This window comes from Saimiri boliviensis, chromosome 11 (assembly GCF_048565385.1).
Source record: "Saimiri boliviensis isolate mSaiBol1 chromosome 11, mSaiBol1.pri, whole genome shotgun sequence".
Taxonomy (NCBI): Eukaryota; Metazoa; Chordata; class Mammalia; order Primates; family Cebidae; genus Saimiri; species Saimiri boliviensis.
Window position 1 is genome coordinate 103,200,850 of NC_133459.1, and position 19,906 is coordinate 103,220,755.

General features: G+C 41.1%; 1 protein-coding gene across 1 annotated transcript in view; it reads left to right on the top strand.

Moving 5' to 3' along the window:
* Positions 1–343: 343 nt before the first annotated feature.
* Positions 344–19,906, top strand: part of LOC104652280 (NBPF family member NBPF4) — a 36,981-nt gene continuing 17,418 nt past the window's right edge. The window contains exons 1-4 of the mRNA XM_074381317.1: positions 344–738; positions 13,887–17,527; positions 17,699–17,841; positions 19,258–19,342. Of these exons, the coding sequence (XP_074237418.1) occupies positions 17,706–17,841; positions 19,258–19,342 (221 nt within the window). The 5' untranslated portion in view covers positions 344–738; positions 13,887–17,527; positions 17,699–17,705. The remainder of the gene's footprint in view (positions 739–13,886; positions 17,528–17,698; positions 17,842–19,257; positions 19,343–19,906) is intronic.

Sequence of the window (19,906 nt, forward strand, 5' to 3'; positions counted from 1 at the left end):
CATCCCAAAGTGCTGGGATTACCAGCATGAGCCACTGCACATGGCCTCAGTTTTCTTTTGAAGACTTTTAACTAGTAAGAAAATGAAATGTGTATATTTGTCTATGTGTTACCATTTCTAGTGCTTGACATTCTTTTTTGGACACTCAGATTTCAATCTGATACCTTTTTCCTTCTGTAGGAAGGATGTCCTTTAACATTTTTGAAGGACAGGTATGCTGGTGATGAATTCTTTTACATTTTATAGGTTTGAATAGTGTCTTTATTTCACCTTTGTTTTTTGAAAGCTAATTTTTCAGGGCGTAGAATTCTACGCGGACAATTTTAGTCTCAGAGTGTTTAAAGATGTAGCTCCACTGTATTCTTCTGTGCATTGTTGCTGGTGACAAATCTGACACCATCCCTCTAATATCTTTGTTCCAGTGTAGATAATGTGTGCTTTTTCTCTGGCTGCTTTTAAGATTTTTTTATCATCATTGAGCAATTTATGATATGCCTTGGTGTCATTCTTCATATTTCTAGTGCTTGAACGTGTTGAGCTTTCTGGATCTGTGCATTTATAATTTTATTACATTTGATAAGATTAGTTTTTTTTTTTTTGGAGGTTCCCCCCTGCCGCTTGGGACATGGTCTTGCTACATTGCCCAGACTCGTCTCAAACTCCTGGGCTTAAGGGATCCTCCTGCTTCAGCATTTTGAATAGCTGGGACCAGAGGCACGTGCCACCATACCTTGCTTGGTAAGTTTTGGATTATTATTTCTTCCATGAGTTTTTCTGCCATCACTGTGTTTGCTTTTGATGGACGTTAGTCACCCATATGTGAGGTCAGCCGAATTGTTCAACAGCTCATTGATGCTATTTTCCTTTATTATGTTTTTCTCAGTATTTCTTTTTAGCTACGTTTCTTTGCTATGCCTTAACAATTACAATGTTTTTCTTCTATATTTTCTAATTTGCTGTTAATCCCTTGCAGGACATTTCCTCTCAGATATCACAGTTTTTCTTTCTTTTTATTTTCTGTAGAGATGGGGTCTTACTATGTTTCCCAGGCTGGCCTTGAGCTCCTGGGCTCAAGTGATCCTCCTGTCTTGGCCTCCCAGAATGCTGGAATTACAGGCATGAGCCACTGCACCGAGCCCAAATTTTCATTTATTAATGTTAGTGTGGATCTTTTTATATCTTCCTTTGGTCTACTTAATTTTGGGGACTTATGGGATTACAGGTATAATAACTGATTTAATGTTCTTCTCTGGCAATTGTAACGTGTGTCAGCTCTGAGTCAGTTCAGCATGACTGATTTTTCTCTTCATTATGGTCATTTCCCTGTTTCAGTGTGGCTCTACATTTTGATAGAATGACAGACATTGTAAATTTTACTTTGTTGTTTGCTGCATATTTTTGTGTACCTATAAATTTTGAGTTTCGTTCAGGGATGCAGTCAAGTTGCTGACAACCAGTTTGATGATTTCAGCTTTTGCTTTTATGATTTGTTTCAAGAGGTCCACAGCAGTGCTCCCTCTAGGGATAATCAGTTCTTACTACTGAGACAAAATTTTCCTGAGTTTCTACTCTATGCCTTGTGAATTATGAGGCCTTTTTCTTTAGTCATCCTTTGGAAAATAGGCCTCATTCTAGCTGTTTATGAGTTCCAGGCACTGTTCTTTTTAATCCTGTAAAATGATGTTTTCCTCTGAACCTAAGTGGCGTCCTCATGTGGATCAGCACTAGCTGCATGCTGGTCATTGTCTGCAGTATTTTCTTTTTTTTTTTTTTTTGAGACGGAGTTTCGCTCTTGTTGCCCAGGGTGGAGTGCAATGGTGCGATCTCGGCTCACCGCAACCTCCGCCTCCTGGGTTCAGGCAATTCTCCTGCCTCAGCCTCCTGAGTAGCTGGGATTACAGGCACCCGCCACCATGCCCAGCTAATTTTTCGTATTTTTAGTAGAGACGGGGTTTCACCATGTTGACCAGGATGGTCTCGATCTCTTGACCTCGTGATCCACCCGCCTCGGCCTCCCAAAGTGCTGGGATTACAGGCTTGAGCCACCGCGCCCGGCCGTCTGCAGTATTTTCTATTTACTTTCCACAGCTCGTTCCACCCTGCTACTCTCTCTCTATGGACTCTATGCTCTCTTGGCTTCCGTGGACTCTCAGCTCCGTGTCCTCAACTCAAAAGGCTCACCGAGCTCCTCCTTACTTTCCCCTCCCTGTGCCTAACTTGGAAACCCTCGCAAGGCAGTAAGTCAGAACAATTACATAGGGCTCACCTGTTTGGTGCCCATCTCTCAGGGATTACAGCCCTGTCCTTTTTTACCTGATGTCTAGTATTTTGAAAATATTCTTTTTTTGAGACGGAGTTTCACTCTTGTTACCCAGGCTGGAGTGCAATGGCGCGATCTCGGCTCACCACAGCCTCCGCCTCCTGGGTTCAGGCAATTCTCCTGCCTCAGCCTCCTGAGTAGCTGGGATTACAGGCACGCGCCACCATGCCCAGCTAACTTTTTGTATTTTTAGTAGAGACGGGGTTTCACCATGTTGACCAGGATGGTCTCGATCTCTTGACCTCGTGATCCACCCGCCTCAGCCTCCCAAAGTGCTGGGATTACAGGCTTGAGCCACCGCGCCCGGCGAAAATATTCTTTACATGTATTTTGTCTGTTTTCTATTTTTCTTTATTTTACCAGGCAGGAAAGTGAAATCCAATTCTTCTTACTTCATAGAGGTTGCAGCAACTCTGTTATTAAAAAAGTTGAAAATGTCAATCTAGATTCTGAATAGGAACTTTTAAATTCTGTACAGTATGAAACCATGAACTAGAAAAATCCTTAACTCCTGTATTCAAAAAGCACCTTATCAGTTCTAAGAACAACTTCTGCTTGACCCTATGCGAGAAAATGCAGGAGCCCCATCATCTTTTGCCCCAAGAGCTGGGCAGATGTTCCTGCGAAGTGTGTGGTAAAAACCTGTCCTGGGGAAGATATGCCTCCTTGAGAGCATGTCAGCCTTAATCACAGGTTACTCTCTCACGAGTACTCCACAGGAAGGATGAGGAATGATGACAAAGTGAGAAGGTGGGAAGTCTCAGCTTCCCATGAGCTCTTTGTGGGGTCTAACGAGTAACACTGGGTCCAAGTTGATTTCTTCCTGGGGGGCAAGGGAGAGACATCATCCTTGCCAGATATGTGGCTATAACCCAGGGCCTGAAATAGGGCCAAAGATTTCCAGAGCCTCTTCCAGGCCCTCATTGAGTCACTCCACAGGAAGCCTCAGAAAGGGAAAATGTTTTTTTCAGTGGGTCTTTCTTTCCCTGTTGTCAGAAAAAATTTGAGTATAAAGCTGCAGAAATACCACAAGGTACTATCTGCAAGTTAGTGGTATTGCTGTGCCCAGGATAGAAGATGAGAAGGAAGAGGAACAGGAGGAAGAAGAGGGCAAGCAAGATATGTAAAACACCCTGCTGAAGTTAGTTAGTGAGACAGAGTTCGCAGGAGTTAAAGTGTGTTCACAGGAGGTTAGCACAGATGCCTTTATGTTTTAGAGTAGGGTGCAGATAGTGGTTATAGAAACATTAAAAGCAATGACAACAAACAAAAGTTGAGCAAATCATATCCATGAGATGTTTCAAAGTGGATTGAAAGGAATGGGTACCATGTGAAAAAAAGTGATTGCTAGGGGACAGAAGGAATTCAACCCCTCAAACATAAGTCCTTCGGTTGCATGTCAAGTTATTCTCACACTGCATCATTCTGACACGGACTCTCCTTCCTCCCTCTCTCATTTATATGCACCCTTGTGATGGCACTGGGTTCTCCAGGATAATCTGCTTGTCTCAACATCCTTAACTTAATCACCTCTCCAAAGTCTTTTGCCGAGTAAAGTAACACAGTCACAGGTCCCAGAGATTAGGATTGGACATCTTTAGGGGAGTTTACATACCACAGCCATTCACCTTGGTGAACATATTTCTGCAAGCCCCTCAGTCAGTGCTAGCCCCTCACTTCCAAAAGTAAGCTAGTTGAAAGCAACTCTGTCCAATGAGCAGCTTTGAGTGCCCACCAGTCAACACCAGCTCTATGTCTATGCCCTTAACCAGTTTCTGAATCCCGCACTTGCTACAAATTCTAAGTCCAGTATGCTCAGATACACTGAATGATCAGCATAGCTCTATCCTTAAAGGGAGGTCTCAGGGCGACCCTATGACCTCACATGGCCCGTACTTCCTTTTCCTAAAAGCTTTCACTGCTGTGGACTCTCCAGAACCACAAGGCGAGGGTTTGACTACAGGTGATGCAATAAATTCAGTCTTGTGTTTACTAATGCAGAAATTATGAGGTGGTCTGTTTATTCGACAAAATGTCTCAATGTTACATGTATAGAATTACAAAGAAAGAAAACAGAAAGAAGAAAAGAATGGAAGGAAGGGAGAAAATAAAGAAAGAACACGCAAGTGCTACTGCAGAGGGATCTGAATCAGAGAGAGGAGGAGAAACTCTCAGGGAGAAGAACCTGAGGATCCAGTGCCTGTGAGGCTCCCACAGAGCTGGGAGCTGCTGACATCTAGATGGGAGGAGCAGGCTGAGGGGAAGCCAGAACTGAAGGTTTTCATCCATCCAAAATGTACATGTTGAAGCCCTAACTTCAGTGTGACTTACATAGTGATGAGGCCTTTAAGGAAGTGATTAAGGTTAAATGAGGTCATAAGCTTGGGGCCCTGATCTATAGGATTAGTGTCCTTCTAAGAGGAAACTCAGGGAGCTTGCTCAGAACCTCACTCCTCCTCCCACAAATCACACACAGCGAGAGAAGGCCATGTGGGGAAATTTCTGCTTTCTGAACCACGCTGTCGTGTTTTGTGATGGCAGCCTGAGCTCACTAATACAGGTTTGTTAGACGGTGGCCTAAGCAGCTCCGACCTGGGCCTTTGTGGGAGCTGCCAAGGTTTTGCTCATTGCTCAGTTTCTGTAATCTGCATCCACACCTGCTCTACCCTTGTTAAGGCTGATCTCTGGCTTTAGAAAGAGAATTGGTCATAAGTTTATGATTTGATAGCCTACTTGGTCACAAGAAAGAATGACCCGGACCAAGGATCTTCTTTGATTTTTCTCTGGGAAAAGTTTGACATCTGACCTTGGACAACTGCACTCAGATTCTACAGGGTGACCCTATGACCTCACATGGCCCACACTTCCTTTTCCTGAAAGCTTTCACCGCTCTGGACTCTCCAGAACTACAGGCAAGTGTTTGGCTGCAGGTGAGGAACCTGAACCAGCCCTGGAAGACCCAGTGGCAAAGGAAAGAATCTCCAGAATGAGGAATGGGAAGGAGGGTCAGAGGCTTTTCTTACAGGAAGAAAGGAGGCTGGAGGATCAGAGACCTTGTGTGTGTGTGTGTGTGTGTGTGTGTGTGTGTGTGTGTGTGTCCAGGATGAGGTTAGCAGAGTTCCAGAGAGACTGGGTTACCCGCCTGGGGCTGAGTACAGATTCCTTGGTATTCAGGCTCAGGTCCTCTTCCTCTGCAGGTCCTCCCTATCCCGCCTCCCTACACCTCCCTCCTCCTCATTCTGTCCTCCAGCCTTTGTGGCACCACCCCTCCTTCCTCTCCCTGCTCCCCCTTCCCCTCTGCCCTGGCACCTCCTCTTCCTTTCACACACACAGGATGCAGGTCAACACTGGAAGGTGTTGCCACCGTCTGAGAAGCTGAGGGAATGTTTTACACCAGCAGGAGAAGCACTACTGAATTTCTATGTGTTCAGGACCTGTTTTTGAGGAGACCAAGTGAGATGGCTCCAGCCGTAGGGTGAAGCCTCCACAGGCAAATCCTGAGGCCAGGGCAGCACGGGCCTTAGGCTAAGCTTAGGTAAAGTAAGGAACCATCAGTACTTTTGGTCCCTGGCTAACAACTGGCCCCCAGTCTGCCAGGAACTTGAATTTTCCAGGTACCCTGCTCCTCTGCAAGGGAGTTCCAAGGGGAAGGACCATGCTGCTTTCTTGTGTCCCTTTGGGGAGGGGCGACAAGTGTATGAGGATCCCCATGTTTCAGGAGCTGGGGGCAGCAGGGAGGCCAGGCCAGGGCAGATTCAAAGGGAAACACCCAGCTTCTCCACTTAGAACTAGCTGAATGTTCAGAGCTAAAGGGTAGTGCACCCCTAGGCTCCCCGACTCTGTTGTTGCCTTTCCCTCCTTTCCATGTGATCTTTGCTTCTTATGAGATTTCTGCCACTAAAGCCAGCCTATCGGGAAGTAAAAGCACACTTAAAGAAAACAAAGAGTATTAGTATCAGCATTAGTATTGGTGCAGTCCTATGGTCCTCAATGAGTTACCTAGAATGGAGTTGGCACCTGGGTCACCTGGCTAAGGCCTGTTCAAAGAAAAGCTACCTATATGCCCATTTAGACCTAGGTGAAAGTTCCAGAGACCTAGCCACTCACCAGGAGATTGACCCTTACCATCCTCCTGAGTGTCTGGAGCCTCACTGCTGAGAGCTCTTAGCCTACACCCAGGGACACTGCTCACCCCCGGGGTCCAGGGCTTTCAGTGGCGTCTCTGTGGCTCTAACATGGAATCCTTCTGGTTTGCTGAACCAAGGGCCATCTCCCACAAAGTGGGCAGACATGGAGAGTTACCAGATTCAAAAGGTAAAACATAGTTATGTGATTTATTATATAAAGAGAACTAAAACCAAAACAACATGATTATCTCAATAGATGCAGAAAAGACTTGATATAATTCAACATCCCTTCATAGCGAAACTCCAAACAAACCAGGCACCAAAGAAACATACCTAAAAATCATGAGTTATCTATGATTAACCTTCAGTCAACATCATACTGAATGGGCAACAGCTGGAAGCACTTTCCCTAAGAACTGGTAAAAGAACAAAACAATAAATTGAATTTCAACATTTATAAAAAATTGCTTGTTAAAAGGCATTGGTAAGAGAATGAAAAGACAAGTCACACTTAGGGAGAAAATATTTGGAAATTACATATCGCATAAAGGACCTCTGTCTACAACACTAAAGGAACTCTCAAAGTTCATTAATAAAGAGACAGACAATCAAATTTTCAAATGAATAAAAGATTTGTAAAGACACTTTGGCAAAAAAGATACATGGAAGACACATAACAATATGACAAGATATTCAACATCATTAGTCATTAGGTAAATACAAACGTAAGCCACTACATACCAAGTAAAATGACTCAAGTTAAAAGAACCACCATTCCAAGTATTGGCAAAGATGTACAGGAACTAAAATTTCATGTACTGCTGATGAAAATGTGAGATTTTACAAGTACATTATTATACAGTTTGGCAGCCTCTTAAAATAGTAAACCTGCACCTACCATATGATGCTGGTATCTCACCTGAATGAAAGGAAAGGCTATGTTCATACAAATTTATTGATAAAGCTTTAATTTTAAAACCAGAAGCCATCCAAATGCATAAACAGGTGAATGAATAAAATAAATTGTGATATATCCATCACATGGAATATTATATTACTCAGCAGTAGAGCAGAGTGATCTATTAATACACCAGACATCATGGCTACATCTGAAAACATTATTCTGAATGAAAAAATAAACCAAAATACCTAAATGTGTAAACCAAAAATGCATACATAGTGTATGATTCTATTTACAGAAAACTTTAGAAAATCTAAATTAATCTATTATGACATTACACCCATCAGTGGCTGGCTGAGTTGGGGTAAGAAAGGTAAGGGAGGAATTACTAGGAACACAAGGGCACTTTGGAAGTGGTAGATATATCCACTGTCTATTTCTTTTTTCTTAGACAAGGTCTGGTTCTATCACCCAGACTGGAGGGCAGAGGCACAATCTCAGCTAAATGCAACCTCTGTCTCCTGGGCTCAAACCATCCTCCCATCTCATCCTCCTAAGCAGCTGGGACTATAGGCACATTGTGCCATGCCTGACTAATTTTCTGGTTTTTTGAAAAGATGTGGTTTCACCATGCTTCCCATGCTTGTCTTCAACTCCTGAGATCAAGTAATCCGCCTGCCTTGGCCTCCCAAAGTGTTGAGATTACAGGCATGAGCCACTGTGCCCAGCCTATATCCACTATCTTGATTACAGATGTATTTAAAAAGTTTAATTATGTGCAAATTTGCATGTAAGTTATATCTCAGTATAGTTGTAAAAACAGTATAAAATATTTAAAAACTGTCATAGCTTGATTCCATAAATCTTTTTATATTTTCAGAAAACCTCAAATAATTCTCCATATTATCAGTACAAAAGAGAAAGACTGTATGATTACCTTGACATATGCAGAAAAGGCATTTGGTAAACTTGAAAACTTTTTAAATCACAGATGACACATGCAATACTTGAATACATATAATGCAGCAGGTACAAAGCCCCTAAAAGCTGTTGGTGAGAGAACTTAAAGAAGACTAAATAGCGAAATATATATTATGTTCATGGATTGGAAGACTCAATTTTGTAAGGATATCAAATCAATATAATTCTGATTAATGTTTTTAATTGGGGCTTTTAAATAAATTTAAAAGCTAATTTCAAAATGTATTTGAAAATCAAATAATCTAGAATAAGCAAGTTGGTCTTGAAATAGAAGGAGGACTTACTCTGCTAGATTTCAAAACTCATTTTAGAGTTACAATAATTTAAAAACTAAGGCCAGGCATGATGGTTCACGCCTATAATCCCAGTACATTGAGGGGGTCGAGGTAGGCAAATCATGAAGTCAAGGGATCCAGACCAGCCTGGTCAACATGGTGAAACCTCATCTCTACTAAAAATACAAAAATTAGCTGGGCAAGGTGGCACATGCCTATAGTCCCAGCTACTCTGGAGGCTGAGGCAGGAGAATTGTTTGAACCAGGGGCAGAGGTTGCAGAAAAAATAATTAAAAATTAAACCTGTGGTACAGATGTAAATATGCATAAATCTATCAAAATAAAAGAATACAGATTCAAACAATGTGCCCACAAATGTAAAGTTATGTTAACAATATGCAACATATATACAGTTTTAAAACAAAGATACCAATGCCCTTCATTGGGGATGTGAAAGACTTTTCAATAGAAATTTCTTGAGTGAAAAAATATTTTCTATTTTAAAAAGTTAATAGTAAAAATATATCTACCATATATTGAAATTAATTTAAAATGTGAACATTAAAATAAGAAACATCGTAAAGAAAAATTGAAATTATTTTCACAAACATGACATAGGAAATTACTTCCTAGACTAGATATTGTAGCACTCACCTTAATAAGAAATTAATTAGATTGTACTTCATTTTTAGAAAGCTTCTGCTTATTATAGGTTAGTGTTTAACAAAGCAAAAACTATCCAGAGAACAAGAATCATTATTTGCAATATATGTGCATGCTGCATATATATATTACATAATTATAAATTATACTGCAAATGTATGTATATAATCTTGACTGAGTCCAAACCCTATGGTTTCGTCTGTCTGGCATGGACGGATGAAGTCCACTGTAGCCTTAGAACAGCATGGGCTGCCAAGCATTGTCAGAGAGGCTCTCAACCTCAGTGCTTCACATACATGTATATGAAAAAATGGAATTCTTCAAAATATATGAACAACTCCAATAGATCATAAGGAAAATGACAAACAACCCAGTATATCAATAATCGGAAAACTTTGAAAATTTTCCGATTTACATAAGGAGATATCTAAATGACCAATAGGCATGTGAAACCAAAATAGATGATATCACTACACAACTTGTAGAATGGCTAAAACTTAAAAGACTGATAATATTGAGTATGTGGCAATGTAGAGCAACTGGAAATAGCCTACATTTTTCATAGAAATGTAAAATAATACAACCTTTTTGCAAAACTCTGTGTCTGTTTTCAGCCTTTTACTGAGCAATTCCTTCTCTAGCTATAGATACCCAGGAGAAATGAGTATGTATCTTCACAGGAAGAATTGCACAAGAATATTCATAGTTGCTTATATGTAATAGCCAACAAGTAAACCTGTCTACCATCAGAAAAATGGATATCAAATTGTGTGATAATTATACAATAAATAGGATATTACCAGTCCAAACAAAATGAAATGAGAGAAAAACACAAACAAATCAGTAGCATATATAGCCACCTAAGTGAGGGAAGTCAGAACAGAAGACACTGGATGATTTCATTGTTATGAAGCACAAAAATAAGTAAACTTAATCTGTCGTGGCTTCCATAGTTTACATATTTGTCCCCTCTAATCTCATGTTCAAATTTGATCCCCAGGGTTGGAGGTCAGGCTTAATGGGAGGTGTTGGATCATGGGAGTGGATCCCCCATGAACAGATTCATCCCCACCCTAGGAGAAGGTAGTCAGTGAATTCTCACTCTTTTAGTTCCTGCAAGAGCTGGTTGTTCAAAAGAGTCTTGCACTGTTCCTCTCTCTCTCTTTTGCCTCCTCTCTCACCATACGATCTTTGTGCACACTGGTTGCCTTTCATCTTCTGTCACAAGGAGAAGCAGCCTCGGGCCCTCATTAGGAGCAGTTGTTGGTGCCATGCCTCTTGTGCAGCCTGCAGCACTATGATGGAAATATGCCTCTTTTCCTTATAAATAACTGAGTCTCCGGTATTCCTTTATAGCAACACAAAGGGCCTAAGAAAGTGACAAAATTTAGAATATATTCCTTATTCGGGGGATGAGTATGACTGATAAGGAATACGTCAGAACATTTTGGCATAGAGGAAAATGTTCTCTAACTTGATATGGGTATTATGATACAATGTATAATTATATTAAGATTCATTAAGCTGAACCCATAAGTTTTTTTGTAGTTTACACCATGCAAATTATACCTTAGTGAAGAGCTATTAGCAAAAACCAGAAAGACAGGTGACAAAAACTCAAAGAAATAAAAATTGACAGAGGATAGATAACAAATATTGAGTGGATAAATAATAGGAGTCTGTTGAGAAAAAAAAGAAAACAATGGAATAGGACAACCACAATAAGGCATAATTTTTAAAAAGACTTTGAAATTTAAAAGTTTGAAATACTACTAAAATGACACAATGTTTTCTTGGAAAATCAGTCTAGAATCACACTCTGAGATATAGTCTAGCAAAAGTACTATCATTGAGTTTGAGCTAATTGTAGAAGGCAGGCTTTGAAGGTCAAAAGAAACTGCTTTGTAATTCTTACTCATCACTGGATTTGTGACCTAGGGAAATTCCATAATCTTTCTGAGTCTGTTTTCTTATCAGCAGCAGGACAATACCTAAGTAATAGGTTGTATACACAATTAAACATGATCTTATGGCAGTGGACATCAAGCATAATTAAGTATTAATAATATATTTACATTGAACTCTCCTTTATCTACTTTAAAATTGTAGACAAACAACAGTTGACAAAGTATAGACAAAAAGTTCTAACATAAATATTCTTCCATTGTTTCTTGGAAGAAGTCGCACATAACAGTAAGAATAATTAGAGAGGATCTAGTTCATATAGAACAACCTTCCCCAAACCCTAAAGCAAGTCTGCTTTCTAACACCAGAGATGAAAGCAGTCTATTCCACACAGAGTGTACTGCAGGGGTTTGACTCTGCATATGTATGACCCAGTCAACCCTTGCAGTTCCCTCTGTAATAGACTAAGGAAGTCTGCTCCTGCTTTAGAACAGCATGGGCTGCCAAGCATTCTCAGAGAGGCTCTTGACTTCTACTCTAGATGTCCTGAGGATTATGTTCAAGTGAGTTGGCCTAAGGCCAGCTGGATCACATGATCAGGGCTCTCACCAGCGTCAAGGTCAGTGGAAGGATATCAGTCCCCAGAGCTCTGTTCCAGCCCATAAGATGCTCCATGGAGGGATGGAGTGCATATAAATACCAATCAGGAGAAGTATCAGAAATGGACAGGAGTCCTGAAGGAGCAATGTCAACCCTCCACTAAAACCCAGGAAAGTTCTCATTCCAAAAGTGATGTCTTAAAGAGAACATAGTTACAAATCTTTGTGACCTTGGATAAACATTTCTTAAGTAGGCACAGGCAACGCCAAAACAGATAAATGGACTTCATAAATAAAATATTTCATGCTTCCAAGGACTCTGCCAAGGAAGTTAAAAGATAATTCACAGAATGGAAGAACTATTTGCAAATCATATGCCTGACAAGGGTCTAGTATCTAGAGTATATAAAGAATTCATATAACTGAGCAAAAAAGCCCAATTATTCAATTTAAAAATGGGAGACAAGATTTGAATAGACATTTCTGTAAAGGATACATACAAATGGCCAAAAAGCACATGCAAAGGTGTTCAATGTTTTTCATCATTAGGAAAATGTAAACTTACGTCAAAACAAGATATCACATCAGACTCACCAGTACTTTACAAAACAAAACAAAACAAAACATATGTTTGGAAAGTTATGGAGAAAACAGAATTCCCATAGATTAGTAGTGGGAATGTAAATTGGTATAGTCACTGAGATTGGAAAACGGTCTGTTAGTTCCTCAAAAAGTGAAACATAAAGTCACATATGAGGCAGCAATTGCACTCCTAGTTATATCAGCAAGAAAATTAAAAACAAATGTTCACTCAAAAACATGTGCATAAATGTTCACAGCAGCATTATTCATAATAGTGAAAAAGTGGAAACGTCCCAAACAGCCATCCTTTGATAAGCAGATAAACAACATGTGGTGCAACTATAAAATGGAATATCATTTGGCCATAAAAAGAAGTGAAGTACCAATGCATGGTACAACAAAGATGAACCTTGAGAACTTTGTGATACGTAAGAGATGCAGATGCAAAAGGCCACGTTGCATTATGCCATATACAGGAAATGTCCAGTACAAGTATATCCAGAGAGAGAGAGAGAAGGTAGATTAGTGGCTGACAGGGACTGCAAAAACGGTGAAATTGGAGAGTAACTGTCAGAAAGTACAGGCATGCATTTTGGCATTAAAAAAGTATTCTGGAGGCCAGGTGCAGTGGCTAATGCCTGTAATTCCAGCACTTTGGGAGGCCGAGGCGGGTGGATCACGAGGTCAAGAGATAGAGACCATCCTGGTCAAAATGGTGAAACCCCGTCTCTACTAAAAATACAAAAAATTAGCTGGGCATGGTGGCACATGCCTGTAATCCCAGCTACTCAGGAGGCTGAGGCAAAAGAATTGCCTGAACCCAGGAGGCAGAGGTTGCGGTGAGCTGATATCGGGCCATTGCATTCCAGGCTGGGTAACAAGAGCGAAACTACATCTCAAAAAAAAAAAAAAGTATTCTGCAATTCGGTAGTGGTGATGCTTGCAAAACCTTTGGAATACAGTAAAAGATGCTGAATGGTATGCTTAAAAATGGTGGATTTTTTTCTATATGAACTATACCTTAGAAGATTATGCTTTAGAAGTGAAAATATAACAGTAATAAAGTGAGGTGTCTTTCCACATTCCATATGCTGTATTTTTATTTTTATTATTATTTTTTAAAAAGCATTTTAGAACCACATTTAGTGGCTTTCTTCTGTAATCCCAGCCCTTTTGGATGCCTAGGTAGGAGGATTGCTTGAAGCCGGAAGTTCTAGACTAGCCTGAGCTAAATAGCAAGACCTTATCTTTACAAAAAATAAAAAAGTTATCAGAAATGGTGATGTGTGCCTAGAGTTCCAGCTACCTGGGATGTTCAGAGAGGAGGATCACTTGAGCCCAGGAGTTTGAGGTTGCAGTGAGCTCTAATCACCACTGCACTTCAGCCTGGGTGACAGAAAAATACCCTGTCTCAAAAAGAGGCATCTCACGGTAATAGTAAGTGGTTAGAATAGGATGCTGCCAGCATGTTGTGAGGAAGTAAATTAAATGCTGAACTTTTGTTTTTTGGGTTTTTTTTTTTTTTTTTGGCAGAATTGAGATACAGGGGAGAGAAACATCTACTTGGAAAAAGCCCACACAACTGAGTTGGAAAATGTGGGAAGAGGTTTGTGGGAGAGGGACTGTACCTGAGATCTGGCTCCAGTACTTACAGCAAAGGGAAGTTGGGCAAGTTACAGACCCTCTGTGCCTTGGTTTTGTCACCAACAAAACAGAAAGAGTCATCCCATAAACTGTGGTATCAGAGGGTCCCCAAACTGACTGCACATCTGAGTCACGTTAACAAACACCTTCCGGGCCCCGCCTGAGCTCACTGAATCAGAATCCCTGCAAGGAGGACAATAAACTTGTATTATCACTGACCTTCCCAGGTGTTTCTTACTCTGATCAACTTGGGGTTAGTAACCATTGAGCTGCATCACATCATTCCAAACCAAAACACAAAAGCAGAGCAAGAATATTTTCAATGCAGTCACTACAGCTGAGGAGAAACTGTTGGGGGAACGTGGAAATGAGGGAGATCTGGCTTTCTGGGCTCTCCTGAACCTTAGCCTGAGTACAGCAGACACAGGAGTCCTTCTGGACACATGCCTGTGGGCATGGCAGTCCAGTATTGAAAGAGTGGAAGCCCTAGTTTCAAATTCAAGCTTGCTTTGAGTAGAAATAAAGTTTACCTTTTTTGGCACAGCAACAGGACCAACCTTCTGCAAACTGCTCACCTTACAAGAAAAAAAAAATCATACTGCCAAGAATTCAAACTTCAGCAGACCTGGGTAAGTAAAAAAGTCTTATAACTCTAACCAGCCACATAACAAGAAACCAAACATTTAGCAAGTTTTTTCACATTCAGGAAGCTGTGTTCACTAGATCAGAGGCACTGAGATGTGAGGAATAAATCCCCTAAAAAGGGAAAGCATTCCTTCCTGTCCTAGGACATCACAGCCAAGCTCAGAAAGGTGGGAACCCAGCTGCTCACTCTGCGGTATGGGTTGCTTTTGTATCTGGAATGTGTCTGACATCCTGAGACCTGGACCCATTTCAGGGAGCTTTGGGAGGAGCGTGAATCACTGATGGAATTGGACAGTGTGTGGAGATGCTTCAGCAGGACAAGGGTAAGTGGAGGGGCACGGCCAGGTCACAGTGAGAGACAGTGAGCCGCGCTGATGGGGATGATCGAAGATTAAAAAGAAAAGTTTGTGCTTCCACTTCAGAAACTGAAACCAGTAACTCATTTGCTCTTATAAATAATAACAAGTATTCTCCTATTTACATAAGAATTTAATCTCAAAATAGAAATCAGAAAATTATTAAGTCCAGGACATAAAACTTAAACTATAGCTGATGTTTATTCTTTCTAAATAGAGCTAAGAATAAAATCTTCTTCATAAAATATCTATCATTATTATAAAAAGGCAGAAGTCTTAACGAGAATCATTGCTACTCAATAGAAGAGTGAATTAAATACAGTCAAGGGCAGATCCAAGTCTCATACTTCTATTGTATATTCCAAATTTCCAGGGAAATTCCAGGTGCTAGAGGCTATTTCCTGCGCTGTTAAAGCAAGGTGCACACACTTCTGAATTTTGGTCCCAATACTCTAGGAGGGAACACATAGGTCTTGGAAAATGATACAAGAATGAATATTCTTCTCATGACTCATTGTGGTCCTTCAACCGGAACCACAGAAACAAAAAAATGGAACTATGGTCAAATAAATGATTTGGTTATCCCTCTTCTTTTTTTCAGTTGCATTTTAGGTTTTGAGGTACATATGACAAACAGGCAAGATTGTTGGATAGGTACGCACGTGGCAGTGTGATTTGCTGCCTTCCTCCCCCTCACCTATATCTGGCACTTCTCCTCATAGGCTATCCGTCTTTAGGTTTTTACTTGTTTCTTACAGATGATAACAATGCCTTAAGGATTATGATGAAAATATGATATCCAAATATGTGTACACTTTTGAAAAAAATGCCTAGTACAAATTGGTCAGTGAATAATTATGGAATAATCATGTGAATCTTTACTGAAATATACAGATTCTCTGAACAATTTCTGAATAATCATTGTGATTGCTTTATTTGCAGTGCTCAAAACTCATCACTGTTTAACCTCAAGTAAATCACATAACTTTGTGAACTTGCAGTTTCATCATCTGCAAAATGAAGAAACTTGAGAGATTTTCATTCTGACACAGAATGTCAGGTCTTCCAGACACCAGAAAATAATGTATTTACAGCCTGTGATACATCTCAAAGCACTGTCATTACACAGTGTAGCTGGAGGATGGTGCAGGCTGCTGAGAGGCACGTTTTCAAATGGGATTGACCCAGTCCTTCCTTCACTTCTACCTGAATGCTGGGTAGCCTATGTTACACTCATCCCACCTTCAACTCACGCAAGCCCGGCAGCCAAACTTAGGAGACCCGGGTACGGGACCATCTTCCAAGTGCTAGCCTCACAATCTAGATAAGAAAGAAAGCTGAGAAAGTGAAGAGGTCCCTGTCATCCAACTAATCTTCTACTGCACAGGAACACTGAGGATCATCAACCACCCCGACCATGACCAGGATCTTGCCAGGTTCTGTTAGTGGAAGGCAACAACATATCAATGGTGTTGTAGTAACTATCTATCTATCTATCTATCTATCTATCTATCTATCTATCTATGTATATCTCCAACAATACTCCGTAAGAAGTGTTCATGGCCCTGTTCCTTTCAATACATGGGAACATTAAATGAAAACAAAAAAATAGAATCATGTTTACAAGACTTCCCAAAATATATGTTCACACATGTTTTCAGGGGATATACACAAATGATTTTGATCACTTGATACCTTGAAAAGAGCTCTCATGGGACACAATGATATTGGTAAGTGACAAGTATGAAACGAGTGTTCAGTGACATTAAGGAAACAAATCAACCCACAGATAGAGGAAGAGTTTTGTGCATAAGGATGTGAAATGGTCTTAAGTGTAATGAAAAACCAAGATGCTACCTCAGTCAGAGAAAAAAAATCAACATAATAATGGGTTACATTGAGGAGAATACTGAGCCAGGGGAGAAGATATTTTTAAAAATAAATTATTGATTAACTTTTCAGTAGATATAGAAGAAAATGCAGAACCCAGAAGGTACCATGACAGTCTAAAATTTTGATATCATTTATTTGTGGAAAAGCCTTAAGATCTCTTTGAACTAGAGCAGGTGGGGTGAATTCCTGACTACCACTAAGAAAACGTAACTTCGTGGGAAACTATCTCTACCTTGATGATTTTATACACACAAGATGAACAACAAGGAATATGCTTAGATGTACTGAGAAAGAGGTGAGTCTGCAGCACTGTCAAAAAGGTGCACAAATACTGAGAGACTGCCGAGGAAATGGTCCCCATCAGTGACTCGCAGGTGAGACCGGGGGCCTTGGGTTTCAGCACAGCCTGGGCAATTGGAATGCAGGGCTCCTGAGAGTCCATGACACCCCCACCTTTGAATTCTGTTATTGCAACAGCAGATGGTTACCTGGCATGCTGGCTCTGACCTCCCTCACTCTTGTCAGAGGCAGAGCTACGAGCAGTACCTTTGGCTCTGAGCTCAGGACTCATAAACCCTGTTTTTACGGTTAAGGACCCCCAACGACTGTGTTGTGTGGATCAAGTACTTCTCAACTGTAAGTTAACAATTCCAGCTGTTGTCATCCCTCAGTCCTGACGAAACCTAGTTGATTTCACTAGTTTTTGATCCATCATGTACTTGGGTTTCTTCTCCCCAGTCCCTGTTTGAACTCTCCTGCCACAAATTTCAGCAAGGTTCTAAATGCCACACATTTGTCCCATGACAGGACAGAGATGAATATACTAGAAACCAACCAGAAATTGTGCTCCCAGCTGGCAGAGAGCCAACAGCAGTTTGAAGACCTCAAGGAGAAATTTCTTACAAGTCAAGCTACTGCCTACTCACTGGCCAAGCAACTGAAGAAATATGGTAAGTTCTATAGATTCACCATCACAAAAGAGATGAATCAGCACCTGTCTTCTCTCTGAGATACTGAACAGTCTCTTCATCAAAATTAATTTCATCATTTCCTTAGTTCTAAGAAAACAGAAATGGGTATTTTAACTTCATTGTGTTAAGAATGGGAAACAGAGGCACTACGTATTTAGCCACTCTTCCACATTAGCAGTCCGATGTGAGGTGGGACTAGAGTTAAAATCCTGCTTACTGACCTCTGACACAGGCAAGGAACCACTTGCTCTTCTCAGCAAGATGCTCAATCATGTTTACGAGAACGCTCTCTGTACCCTAGAAGATCCTGCAGACAAATAACATCTAGTCTGTTGGTCTAAAGGCCCGGAACTAACCAACTGCCATTCCGTTTAAGCTTCCTTTAGGCCCAATAGGCAAACCTCTCTTCAGGGAACCCCAGAGAAAGGTGGCAACAGCACAGAGTACCTGCTCTAAGGAGCTTAAAGAGGAGACTGCTCCCAATAGTAATGGTGGCATCCGTAAGTAACAGCATGAAGAGCCGGGAGTACCCTGGAGAGAGGGAAGTCCTGCTTCCTGGGACACAGGCTGTTTTTCTGAAGAGGAAGGAAGATGGCACGTAAGACGCTAAGGAGGCAGCTGTCCTGTGTGTAGAGGAGGGGGCCTGGGCCAGTCTCCTGGGCTTGATCCAAGTGGCCTATCTTCTCTGTGCCTCAGTTTCATCATCTGTTCATTGGATACTATAGTAATACCTACCTTTGTAACTTGCTGCAATGAATTACATGACATGTTTCTTCTCAATCTCCTAGAACAACTCTTGGAACAGAGTAAACACTATCTATTAATTCTTCATCCTACTCTTTCTACCTTAATTCAAACCTTATTAGTATTTGGTCATATTTCTATGATGACCTCAGGGCCTTAGACCTCATATTTATGCAATTATATTCAGATATGACTTTTAAAATCTTTGACATATTTGTGCTTGAAATTCCCAGTACCAGGGAATCCATGAGTCCCATAGTCCTAAGGGCCTTTCCTACTATACAGGATATCACTATTTCATGCCCCAGTAGAGTGTTTGACAGGAGAGACTGCAAGGCTTGGGAAAGTGTCCCAGGATTCAGAGACAGGCTTTGGGGGCTATGACTTCTAACTCTGACTCATCCCAGGTGAATTATCCTGTCCAGTTACTTGATGTGCCACTGAGTTTCTTTTTCTCCATCTCTAATTTGGAGAGTGTCAGATGCCAGCAAGATGGGAGGTTGATAATAAAAGATGAAAAAATCCCTCACTGCAATCTGGGACTGGGGATGCTTTTGTCCTTGGGATAGACACTGCCACCTGCCCTGCAGGCAGTGACCACACCAGCATGTCCAGCCTTCCACTGAGGCAGGCATGACTGTCTCTTCTCAGAATGTGAAGAGGACAAAGACATCATACACTCTGCGCTGAGGGATGAAGTGCAGTTCATAGAGGAGAAGCTGGCAGAGAAGCTCAGGTAAGCGGAGGAGCTCAGGTGAGCAGACGCCGTGGGGACAGTCAGGTGGGCAGGGCTGTGATCTCTGAAGTACAGCAGTTCAGCTGGGAGAAGCAGGAGCTAAGCTGGGCCAGGACAAGGGCAGGCATTTCCATGGCAGGCACATTTCACAAAAACACTCATAAAACAGAACAGTAATCTTAGCAAGTTATGGGTTGCAGTTGTTTCTTGAGCTTTCTTTTCTCGTCTTAAAACAACTAATTGTTGAGTTGAAATTTGCAAATCCAAAATTCATTAAAAGAAAATGAACCACCCAGCAGCATTTAATACACTCAAAATGGTGTGTGATCACCACCCATTTAGTCTCAGTCAGAGTCACCTCCTGGCTGACAGTTTTTGCTCTTAAGGATTCTAAACTGCCGGGGGATGTTGATTAAGTTCTTCACAACCGTAAGTCAACAATTCCAGCTGTTGTCATCCCTCAGTCCTGATGAAACCTAGTTGATTTCACTAGTTTTTGATCCATCATGTGCTTGAGTTTCTTCTCCCCAGTCCCTGTTTGAACTCTCCTGCCACAAACATCAG